Source organism: Pleurodeles waltl, chromosome 9 (assembly GCF_031143425.1).
Source record: "Pleurodeles waltl isolate 20211129_DDA chromosome 9, aPleWal1.hap1.20221129, whole genome shotgun sequence".
Taxonomy (NCBI): Eukaryota; Metazoa; Chordata; class Amphibia; order Caudata; family Salamandridae; genus Pleurodeles; species Pleurodeles waltl.
In genome coordinates, this window is record NC_090448.1 from 513,960,166 (window position 1) to 513,972,515 (window position 12,350).

Sequence of the window (12,350 nt, forward strand, 5' to 3'; positions counted from 1 at the left end):
CCACCCTGAGGGCTAGTAGCCATTGGCTACTGCCCTCCCAGACCTAAACACACCCCAAAATTCTGTATTTAGGGGCTCCCCTGAACCTAGGAACTCAGATTCCTGCAACCTAAGAAGAAGAGGACTGCTGAGCTGAAAAACCCTGCAGAGAAGACGGAAACACCAACTGCTTTGTCCCCAGCTCTACCGGCCTGTCTCCCCCCCCTTCTGAAGAAACTGCTCCAGCGACGCTTTCCCCAGGACCAGCGACCTCTGAATCCTCAGAGGACTGCCCTGCTCTAGAAGGACCAAGAAACTCCAGAGAACAGCGGCCCTGTTCACCAAAGACTGCAACTTTGTTTCCAAAGGAGCAACTTAAAGATAACTGTGTTTCCCGCCAGAAGCGTGAGACTTGCAACTCTGCCCCCGGCTCGACTTGTGGAGAAACAACACTTCAGGGAGGACTCCCCAGCGACTACGAGACAGTGAGTAGCCAGAGTTGCCCCCCCCCGAGCCCCCACAGCGACGCCTGCAGAGGGAATCCCGAGGCTCCCCCTGACTGCGACTGCCTGACTCCCAGATCCCGACGCCTGGAAAAGACCCTGTACCCGCAGCCCCCAGGACCTGAAGGATCAGAACTCCAGTGCAGGAGTTTCCCCCAGGAGGCCCTCTCCCTTGCCCAGGTGGTGGCTACCCCAAGGAGCCCCCCCCTTTGCCTACATCGCTGAAGAGACCCCTTGGTCTCCCATTGATTCCAATTGAAAACCCGACGTGTGTTTGCACACTGCACCCGGCCGCCCCGTGCTGCTGAGGGTGTACTTCCTGTGCTAACTTGTGTCCCCCCCGGCGGTGCCCTACAAAACCCCCCCTGGTCTGCCCTCCGAAGACGCGGGTACTAACCTGCTGGCAGACTGGAACCGGGGCACCCCCTTCTCCATTGAAGCCTATGCGTTTTGGGCACCACTTTGACCTCTGCACCTGACTGGCCCTGAGCTGATGGTGTGGTAACTTTGGGGTTGCTCTGAACCCCCAACGGTGGGCTACTTTGGACCCAAAGTTGAACCCCGCAGGTGGTTTACTTACCTACAAAAACTAACAAATACTTACCCCCCCAGGAACTGTTGAAAATTGCACTGTCTAATTTTAAAATAGCTATATGTGTTTTATTTGAAAAGTATATATGCTATTGTGATTATTCAAAGTTCCTAAAAGTACTCACATGCAATACCTTTCATTTGACATATTACATGTAAAATTTGAACCTGTGGTTCTTAAAATAAACTAAGAAAATATATTTTTCTATACAAAAACTTATTGCCCTGGAATTGTCTCTGAGTGTGTGTTCCTCATTTATTGCTTGTGTGTGTACAACAAATGCTTAACACTACTTCTTTGATAAGCCTACTGCTCGACCACACTACCACAAAATAGAGCATTAGTATTATCTCTTTTTGCCACTATCTTACCTCTAAGGCGAACCCTTGGACTCTGTGCATACTATTCCTTACTTTGAAATAGTGCATACAGAGCCAACTTCCTGCACTCCCCCACTGCTATTGTATTGGGCATCTGAAACAGCAACTACTTTATTGCCTTCATATATCCTTTCTTTCACTTCAAAAAGAACTGACTGTGAGCCAGCTACCTGTATTACGCATTATAGGGACGGGAGGATTTTTATCAGGCTCCTCCAATGCAAAGCCGTTAGTCTGCACTTTTGTGTCAATGTTAGAAAAGCATGCAGCCTTATAGAATCTACAGTTTTGAAACACATATTTAATCAGCTGTGGGGTGAAGTTGACGCAAAGTCACACCATATATATGTGACTTTCTGGAGAAGGATATTGGTATGACTCGTTCAAGGTTTCACGCACACAGTGGGAAATTATTCTAAAAGTTATGACTATAAATGAAGAGCCTATGATGCAAAATAGTAATTCATTTAGGGACGTGTTTAAACACAATCATATTAAGATATATGCATGTAAATATGGATTTGAAGATGCAGGGGACAGCTTGGGAGGGGAGAGCTGTAATACCACATAAGAGACACTAAAGGATGAGCGCGGTCAAGAAGGGAGAACATTTTTGTGTTTTAATACTGGCCGGGAGAATGACTAATTAGGAAGGACTACAGCAGAAGCAGAGGATGTTCCTTCTCCTGCATTGCAACGAAGACCTGTAACAGCCTTCCTCTCCAACTCTGGACCATCAACGCACTTCTAGAATTTCGAAAGACCCTCAAGACCGGTTGTTCAAATAAGCCTATCGGGACCTGGAAGTGCCTGGATACACTACTGAGTGATTAGCAGCTTTATATAAATCCTTGATTGATTGACGGACTACAGGGAGGGTGTGGCTGAACAAGGCACATTTGTGATGCAGAATAAAGGGCCCAGAGGTTCATAGTATAACGAGTATTCAGATAGCCCTTACTACCTCCAACGAGGCACCAAAGCGCTCTTTTTGAAAGGTAGGACGCTACCTGTGGGAGCCCAGTTTTCGTGATTTAGTTGTGTTTTAGGCTACAATTTAGTTGTGGCATGTAGTGTCCTGTGTTGAAATGTCCAGACACACATCTATTGATCAGATTCCATATAAGGGGTTTAGGGTGCCACATGTTTGGGTTGCTTTGTAGTCTATTTGTCATACATCTGTAAAGTATCTCGAATGGTTTGCTCATGAGTTGCATAAGAACTAAATGTAGGTCCCATGTGAGTGCTGGTACCCTTCTCGGTGGTGCTATCCTTTTATCACCCTCTAAGAATCTTTTTACCACTGGTGCTGTGAAAAAATGTCTTCCCGTGTGGCCTCTTGTATAGGCTGCTAGTGCTGCCAATTAAACCTTTAAGGATGCGTATGTTTAAGAGATGAGTTAATTATTTTAACACTGTCTTTTCCCTTGTGATTGTCCTACCTAAACACACTGTAGTGGTTTTCTTGTTTCCCTTAACACTGCCACTGTATTTTCTGATAACTTCCTGTGTCCGAAATCGAAGTCTTCGGAAGCCATGCCGTTGGGTTCAAATTTTCTGGTTCTGGGTGTAATACTTTTATGCCTTCCATTGACAACATATCTTGTTGTTTTGGTGGCCTTTGAAATTTTCCGCGAGCTATTTGTACTGCCTCTGAGTGCCAAATGTGTCTTGCCCACTGGGGGGCAATTAAAATCAAGGTCATGCCACTCATTATTCCTTTGTTGATGACCTTGTGCAACAGTGGGATTGGGCGAAAAGCGTAAGCAAATGTTCATGACCAATTTATCGAAAGGGCATTTCTCAGTGACTGAGGGTGTGGCTGTCAGAAGGTAAAGCACAGCCATTTGGCATCCTGAGGAGTGCAAACAGATCTACAGTTGGTGTCCCACCACGTTGAAAAAAAAATCTTAACCCACTCTCTGATTGAGCTCCCATTTGCAGGAGCATGAGGCCTGCCTGCTCAGTCCGGCCACTTCGCTATTGTCCTTCTGTGGCAGATGCATTGCTTGAATCTCCATGTTTCTTTGTATTGTCCATTTACAGGGTTGCAGAGCGAGCCTTGAGAGGAGTGTAGATTGAGTATCTCTCTTTTGACGTAAAGATTGTTGTTGTATTGTCTGTTTGAATCAATATTGCCTTTCCCTGAAGATATTTTTAGAATGCTTTCAAAGTCAGAAAAACTGTTTACTTCCAGGATGTTGATGTGATGTAAAGTATCCTGATCCCTCCTGCTCCCTCGTATCTTCAGGGATCCAGTGCAAGCTCCCCATCACATCTGTGGGTATCATTACAGATGGGAGTTGGTTGCTACAAAGGTCTGCCTTGTGTAATGTTTTCCTCGTAGGATCACACAATTTCCTCCTATACCTTCTGCGAGATAACCATTAGATCTTCCCAACTCCCTGTGCCCCTTGACTATTGATTTTGAAACTACTCCTGGATTGGTCTCACAAGAAGTCTCACATTTGGGATCAAGGGCATGCATGATGCCATCTTCCACAATAGCTTCCCCCATTGTCCGCGGCATAAGAGTTTGCCCCTTTTGGTAAAGGAGAGTCTCTCACAAAAGGAATTGAATTCCTTTCTTGTTGAGGAATGCTTTCCCTTTAATTTAGTTTACCCCTGACTCCCAAAAAAACCTTCTGTTCTGGAGAGGATTTTTGCTATACTAAATTAGAAACCTAGTGTGTACAGTGTCTTCATCACAATTTAAATGTCCTGTATGGCATAAGTTTGCTGTTACTAACCAATTGTCGCATTACATGTACATTCATTCTTCTGACGTGCCGCCACTGCTGCTTGCTAGACACTTCCTGAACACTCTTGGTACTGATTTTATTCCCAATGCTAGCACTGTGAATTGACAGTGTTTTCGGTTTACTACGACACTTAGGTATTTTTTGTGCTTTGCATTCATTGGAATGTGCAATTAGGCATCTTTCAAGTCTAGATCTGCCATATAATCTCTTTTTTGCAACTGCGGAATTACTTTCTGTAAATATGTCATCTTGAATGTTCGTTTTTTTATCAAATTGTTGATGAACCTGAGAAATGGGATAGGACGCAGGGAACCACATACCTTTGGGACTGGGAAATATGTTGAGTAATTTCCCTTGTTGATTTGAGTTGGGATGTGTTTTATAGCTTGCTTGTCTAGTAACTCTTTGAGAAGTCGAATTTTTTCGTCTTTTAAAGGGATCTTTTTCTTTGGACCTCTTTTTGGCTGGAAGTTGTTCAGTTCTATGCCATACTTGAATTGTATTGTGTTTAAGACCCATTTGTCTTAAGTTATTTTCTTCCACTCCCGGAGGACGTTTTTCAATCTTCCGCTGACTGGTGTGTTGTGATGGAAATATGTTTGGTGTGTTCTCTCACTGATGGTATTTGAGTTTGTTACAGTTGCTGTGCAGTCATTTGTTTGCATTAGTTGTGTCTCCTCTGGCTGAGTGACCTCTTCCTCTGTCTCTCCCTCGAAAGGAATTTCTTCCTTGAAGCTGGTACTACCAGCTTTGGTGCGATGTAGCGGTTAGGTTTCATTGTGGAAACCTTGACGAGAGCTTCCAGACTGGAAGCTATCCCTAGGGGCTGGTCTTCTTGAACAGAATGACCACCTTTATATTCCTCCTAAAAAACTGCTATGCGCCCATGGATTTAGCCGTTTTGTTGTCCTTTTTTTAGTTGGTTGAGACTTTCATAGCCCGAGTTCCCAAATAACTGTTGTCCATTAAACTGTCTATTATGTCAGCTTGTATTTCAGGTTTGAACCCTGAAATTCTCAACCAAGGGAGGCACCTTAAAGTGACCCCAATCATTATATGGTGACTAGACGTGTCTGCCACACTTACTACTTCTGCTCTCAGTCGATTAGGTTCTCTGATTTTGACAAAGTTCTTAAAGTTTTCAGAAATTCTTCAACATTTATAACTTGTAAAGAAATGGCTCCCTGTTGCAGTTACCCCCCACTTTTTGCCTGATACTGATGCTGACTTGACTGAGAAGTGTGCTGGGACCCTGCTAACCAGGCCCCAGCACCAGTGTTCTTTCCCCTAAAATGTACCATTGTTTCCACAATTGGCACAACCCTGGCACCTAGGTAAGTCCCTTGTAACTGGTACCCCTGGTACCAAGGGCCCTGATGCCAGGGAAGGTCTCTAAGGGCTGCAGCATGTCTTATGCCACCCTAGGGACCCCTCACTCAGCACAGACACACTGCTTGCCAGCTTGTGTGTGCTGGTGGGGAGAAAATGACTAAGTCGACATGGCACTCCCCTCAGGGTGCCATGCCAACCTCACACTGCCCACAGGTGAGGGCATATGTGCATGAGCACTATGCCCCTACAGTGTCTAAGCAAAACCTTAGACATTGTAAGTGCAGGGTAGCCATAAGAGTATATGGGCTGGGAGTCTGTCAAAAACGAACTCCACAGCTCCATAATGGCTACACTGAAAACTGGGAAGTTTGATATCAAACTTCTCAGAATAATAAACCCACACTGATGCCAGTGTTGGATTTATTAAAAAATTCACCCAGAGGGCATCTTAGAGATGCCCCCTGTATTTTACCCAATTGTTCAGTGCAGGACTGACTGGTCTGTGCCAGCCTGCTGCTGAGAGACGAGTTTCTGACCCCATGCGGTGAGAGCCTTTGTGCTCTCTGAGGACAGAAACAAAGCCTGCTCTGGGCGGAGGTGCTTCACACCTCCCCCCTGCAGGAACTGTAACACCTAGCAGTGAGCTTCAAAGGCTCAAGCTTCGTGTTACAATGCCCCAGAGCACTCCAGCTAGTGGAGATGCCCGCCCCCTGGACACAGCCCCCACTTTTGGCGGCAAGTCCAGGAGAGATAATGAGAAAAACAAGGAGGAGTCACTGGTCAGTCAGGACAGCCCCTAAGGTGTCCTGAGCTGAGGTGACTCTGACTTTTAGAAATCCTCCATCTTGTAGAAGGAGGATTCCCCCAATAGGAATAGAGATGTGCCCCCCTCCCCTCAGGGAGGAGGCACAAAGAGGGTGTACCCACCCTCAGGGCTAGTAGCCATTGGCTACTAACCCCCCAGACCTAAACACGCCCTTAAATTTAGTATTTAAGGGCTCCCCTGAACCTAAGAATTTAGATTCCTGCAACTTACAAGAAGAAGAGGACTGCTGAGCTGAAAACCCCTGCAGAAGAAGAAAGAAGACACCAACTGCTTTGGCCCCAGTCCTACCGGCCTGTCTCCTGCCTTCCAAAGAAACCTGCTCCAGCGACGCTTTCCCAAGGACCAGCGACCTCTGAATCCTCAGAGGACTGCCCTGCTTCAAGAAAGACAAGAAACTCCTGAGGACAGCGGCACTGCTCCAAAAGAACTGCAACTTTGTTACAGAGGAGCAGATTTAAAGACCCCTGCAAATCCCCGCAAGAAGCGTGAGACTTGCAACACTGCACCCGGCGACCCCGACTCGACTGGTGGAGAACCAACACCTCAAGGAGGACCCTCCGGCGACTCCGAGACCGTGAGTAACCAAAGTTGTCCCCCCTGAGACCCCACAGCGACACCTGCAGAGGGAATCCCGAGGCTCCCCCTGACCGCGACTGCCTGATCCTAAAGTCCCGACAGCTGGAAAAGACCCTGCACCCGCAGCCCCCAGCACCTGAAGGAACGGAACTTCAGTGCAGGAGTGACCCCCAGGAGGCCCTCTCCCTTGCCTAGGTGGCGGCTACCCCGAGGAGCCCCCCCCCTTGCCTGCCTGCACCGCTGAAGAGACCCCTTGGTCTCCCATTGAAATCTACAGAGAACCCGACGCTTGTTTGCACACTGCACCCGGCCGCCCCGCGCTGCTGAGGGTGTACTTTCTGTGTGGACTTGTGTCCCCCCCTGGTGCCCTACAAAACCCCCCTGGTCTGCCCTCCGAAGATGCGGGTACTTACCTGCTGGCAGACTGGAACCGGGGCACCCCCTTCTCTCCATTGAAGCCTATGTGTTTTGGGCACCTCTTTGACCTCTGCACCTGACCGGCCCTGAGCTGCTGATGTGGTAACTTTGGGGTTGCTCTGAACCCCCAACGGTGGGCTACCTTGGACCCAAAACTGAACCCTGTAGGTAATTTACTTACCTGCTAAAACTAACAATACTTTACCTCCCCCAGGAACTGTGAAAATTGCACTGTGTCCACTTTTAAAAGAGCTATTAGTGTTTTATGTGAAAAGTATATATGCTACTGTAATTATTCAAAGTTCCTAAAGTACTTACCTGCAATACCTTTCAAATGAGATATTACATGTAGAATTTGAACCTGTGGTTCTTAAAATAAACTAAGAAAGGATATTTTTCTATAACAAAACCTATTGGCTGGATTTGTCTCTGAGTGTGTGTTCCTCATTTATTGCCTGTGTGTATGTACAACAAATGCTTAACACTACTCCTTTGATAAGCCTACTGCTCGACCACACTACCACAAAATAGAGCATTGGTATTATCTCTTTTTGCCACTATCTTACCTCTAAGGGGAACCCTTGGACTCTGTGCATGCTATTCCTTACTTTGAAATAGCACATACAGAACCAACTTCCTACATAACTTGTGTTGGAGACTTCTCTGCAAAAATATCAAGGACCAAAAATGAAAAAAAAAAAAAAACAACTGAAGATGGCGACCTAAGGCGGGAACATCTGGAGTAAGTACAACCACGGCACACAAATTCACCAAATGGAGTTTCTGTCGACACCCACCAACAAACAAAGGTAGAAAATGGTGAAATAGTGGAAAATTCCGGACTCAACCACCAGAAGGTGGAATAATGTGCGGCATGTGAACCCTGGAAAGATTCATGCTGCAAAAATGACTGTTATTCAGGTAGTTAGGTTTGGAAGATTGAAAGTTAGCAAAGTAGGAAAAGTACCGTCACGAAGAACAATGAGTAGAAATGGAGTCAGGTTAGAGAGTTAGGGAAAGAAATCCATGCGGTCAGTTGTTCGTGCTTTACTAGGTTTGTGCTAGGTTTGTCTATTTTCCTCAGACGTGCAGTATGTTTTTTTTAATTTGTAAGAGTTCACAACTACCTAGTTGGCTGCTTATGGTGCCAGAGTTAACACTATAATGGCTTTGCCTCGTGGAAGGCACCGGTTTGTAGTCATCTGCCACATCCGAGTATTTGCTGTTAGTGCAGATTCACTTCTTCCATTATGACTGATTTTGCTTTTGCAATATATTACTCTGCAGCCTCTTTGCCTTGAACGGCAATGGGATTTATTGGGTTCTGGTTGAGTTTGAGGGAACATAAAGCTTGATGACAGATAAGGAAAGTGCAAGCTAGGGGTGCATTCAAACACACAACTGATAATACAAAGTTGGGAGGAAAGAGTGACAATGAACTGAGGGAAAATAATTTTTTTGTGAAACCCAATGGAAAAGTTTAAAAAAAGAAGTGGGGCAAGAGAGCACGCAGGAAACTGGACAAGTATGAGAAGAGTCACACATGAAACAGAATTTTGGCACACTGCAAGGTAGTGGGAAACACATGAGGGGACAGGAGCGTGTAAGACACTGGGAAAAAGAATGCGAGACTGAGCACCTCAGAGGTAGTTGGTGGGCTAAGTGGGAGTGACTCCAGGAAAATTATAGCAAATAGGTTATTGGAATAAGAATCAGGTAATAGGGTAGTAAGGAAAGAAAAGGAGTAAATCTGATAAAGGTCTGCTTATAAGAGGAAGAAATGACAGGCCCAGATAAGATGTTCTAATAGAGTGAGGCTGCTATAAATGGAGGACAGGATGAGATCCTGGACTGAACCCTACGATACACAATATCAGGAAGGGCATGAGGTAGTTTATGGATGAGTGGATAGAACAGCAGAGAACCAGGAAAGCACTCAATATGAAATACAAAAGGATAAATAAGTAGGACACCGTCTGTGGGAAATAAATGTGAATAGCTGTAAGTTTAGCCTAGCAGCTTTGGGGACAGTTACTAAGGAAACTATTACTTATCTGTGAGCATTGTTTTTCATTGTAATTTGTCATAGTGTATAATAAATCTAGTCTCCAATGTTTGGAGTCTAAATTGGCACATTTCTGTTTTTATCCGAGAGCTGCACGGGATGTAATTCTAAGCTAAAAGACATCAATTAGATTATCATGCATGGTTTAAGAGTCATAAATGAAACACTTAGTAACATTTTTTTCTTTACTTTGAAGCTGTGACTTTCATAGATATTTAAATTGAAATCTAACCGATTAACCTTGCTTTGGGTACAGAGTAGATCTGTTTAGAAAGCAAATACACAATAGTAGAAGATTAGCTGGAACTATATATATATATATTTTTTTTTTTTTTAAATAATTGCACTACTTAGAATGTAGATCGTGGCAATCCATCAAGCTACAGGGTACTAATAATGAAAATATTAGTTCTCAACAAGTGGAGTAATAAAAGAAAAACGTATCCCGGCACCCACCTTTCATCGCAATAGGAAAATTTCATGTCCAGGCTGTGGCGACTGAGGAAGGTTTTGCTGTCCAATGGAACTTCGATGTTCGATGGATGAGGGATAGGTTCACAGATCAACACCAAGCAGGTCATCGGAGGCTTTTTGTAGCCACATTCAGTATGGTTATTGCAGGTGTCATAGACACGAATGTGTCCTGTGCAATGAAGAACCTAGATGTATAAATAAAAAAATGAGAAATACGGTACACATAAAAAAAAAAGATGAGAGAAGAAGCAATCTAAACGACGTCCCTGGCTAGGAATGAACGTTTTAAAGTTTGTCTATTATTTTAATAATAGGTCATGGTTTTTTAAATTTTATTTATTCCGTTTTAAATGAACATAAAACAAAGAAGCCCTACGGGCAATGCAATATTAGCACATAGCTAGCCCCACAGTGTGCAACAACCGAGGTCACTCCATCAGTTCTCAGGAAGAAAGGTATCAGGAGGAAATGTCCCCCTCTCAATTCAAATACATCAGAATCCAACCATAGTACCAGAATATTAGGTCTTAGGGGGTGCAAGTCCAGGGCCGCTAACAGTAAATGCTCACGTCCGAAGGGCTAAGAACAGATCTGCAACCAGCAGAGACAGATGAAAGCAGGCAGGAGGCGTAGGCAGCACAATACTCTATCACCACAATCATCAACATCGCACAGGATCGGCAACACAAAGCTAATTCCCAGATGCATGACCAGTCAGAATGAGCACCCATTTCTTAGAAAGTGGTCTCCAAAAAGGAGCGCAGAGGCACCCAAATGTCTCGAGGCCGAGAGCCCTCAGGTACCAGCTCCCAATAAGTCGTCAGTTGTTCCTGACAGAACCCGGCGTCACGCAGCCATTCAGAAACACGAGGAGGCCGTCCCCAACAAATCGCAACTCTACGCTTGGCCAACAGCTGCAACATGCCCACCAGTCTCCGCAAAGCTACTGGCACTCCATCCATCCATCCAAGCAACACCAACACCGGAGAGGGGGGCCAACGTAAAGCCGGTCATCTCTTGAGCCATGCATTACTTCCAGTCAAAAGTTGCGTACTTCCCCACAGTGCCACGCCAGATGGAGAAAATCAGCGTCCGGGGCGTGACATCGTTCACAGTTAGCATCCGCACGCAGCCCCATAGCATATAAACCTCGAGGAGTGTGATATAGGTGGTGCAAAAAGTCACAGCCTGTAGTTCGGCGACAGCTCACTCATATGCGCACAACACTTCTTCCATGCCTCGTCTGAGATGGCCTCACCGACATCCGCTTCCCACTTTGCTTTAGCAGACATTGCACTCTCGCCCCGCTGTTCCTGCGGGCAGCCATACAACTTGGTAATGAGCTTCCTCGACGATTGTGCACTCCATAATATCTCCAGCGCCCGGCATATCAGCGGGGTCTCCAGGAGACCAGAATAGCGCGCATGGAGCATTGCACATACACGCAAGACGTATAGCCGATGCAGCGCATTATCAGTCTCATCTCCTAGCGCCACCTCCAGAGAGATCACCGCCCCTCCACAAACCAGTCCCCCAAAAGAGACAGGTCCGCGTCACGAAGATAACTCCGTAGCTGTGGATCTCAGAACATCCTCTCATCTGCAACAGCAAGCACCGACATCTAAGGCGCAAAGGGCTTGTGTACACCAGATCGCTTCAATAAAGCCATCCAGGCCCTTATAGTGCACGCCACCGTATCCACTCCCTGAGACCTGGGCAGAGACAAGCTCCCCAGAACTCACGTCAATCTGTCTGGCCATACCACATCGCTCTCGGGAGCAAGATGAGGCATGTATCGAAAAGGGTGAATCCAGTAATACACGAAATGAGCTTGCGCACAGTGATAATAGAGTTCCAGGTCCGGAGCAGCAAGGCCGCCCAATTCAAACAGCAACGTCAATTTATCACAGGCAATTCTAGGCTGGCCACCTGCCCAAACCAGTCAAATCTTAGCAGAGCCAAGGCGTTTTAAAAAAAACGGCAGTGAGGACAAGAGTGAGATTTACAACCAAATACAGAAATGTAGGTAACACTACCATTTTGGGGATAGCGACACGCCCTATTAAGGACAATGGTAGTGAGCGCCACGCCTCAATCCTTTTGTCCAGCCAAGACATGACCTTGCCATAATTAGCCATCCAGAGCGTTTCAACATCACAGCTCAACCAGACTCCCAGATACCGTACCGGACCGCTTGCCCACTCAATACGGTATCAGGACGAAAAATCCGCTGTCCCCGAGGAGAGAGGCAGCACAACAGACCAGTTAATCACTATGCCACAAAATACGCGAAACATCTACATTTTTCCCCGGCTCACGTACATACAGCGCACTGTCGTCAGCATACATAGAGATCAAGATAGGCCGCTGCCAGAACGGCAGCCCTTTGTTGTTATGGTGTTGTCGTAAAAAAGCTGCAAGTGGCTCCATCCCTATCGCAAAAA

General features: G+C 45.9%; 1 protein-coding gene across 4 annotated transcripts in view; it reads right to left on the reverse strand.

The window, feature by feature from the left end:
* The window catches only part of HIF1A (hypoxia inducible factor 1 subunit alpha), a 355,909-nt gene that overhangs the window by 246,884 nt on the left and 96,675 nt on the right, over positions 1-12,350 (reverse strand). For all 4 annotated transcript variants that reach the window (XM_069207397.1, XM_069207395.1, XM_069207394.1 and 1 more), the window contains one exon: positions 9,889-10,091. In XM_069207397.1, the coding sequence (XP_069063498.1) occupies positions 9,889-10,091 (203 nt within the window). The remainder of the gene's footprint in view (positions 1-9,888; positions 10,092-12,350) is intronic.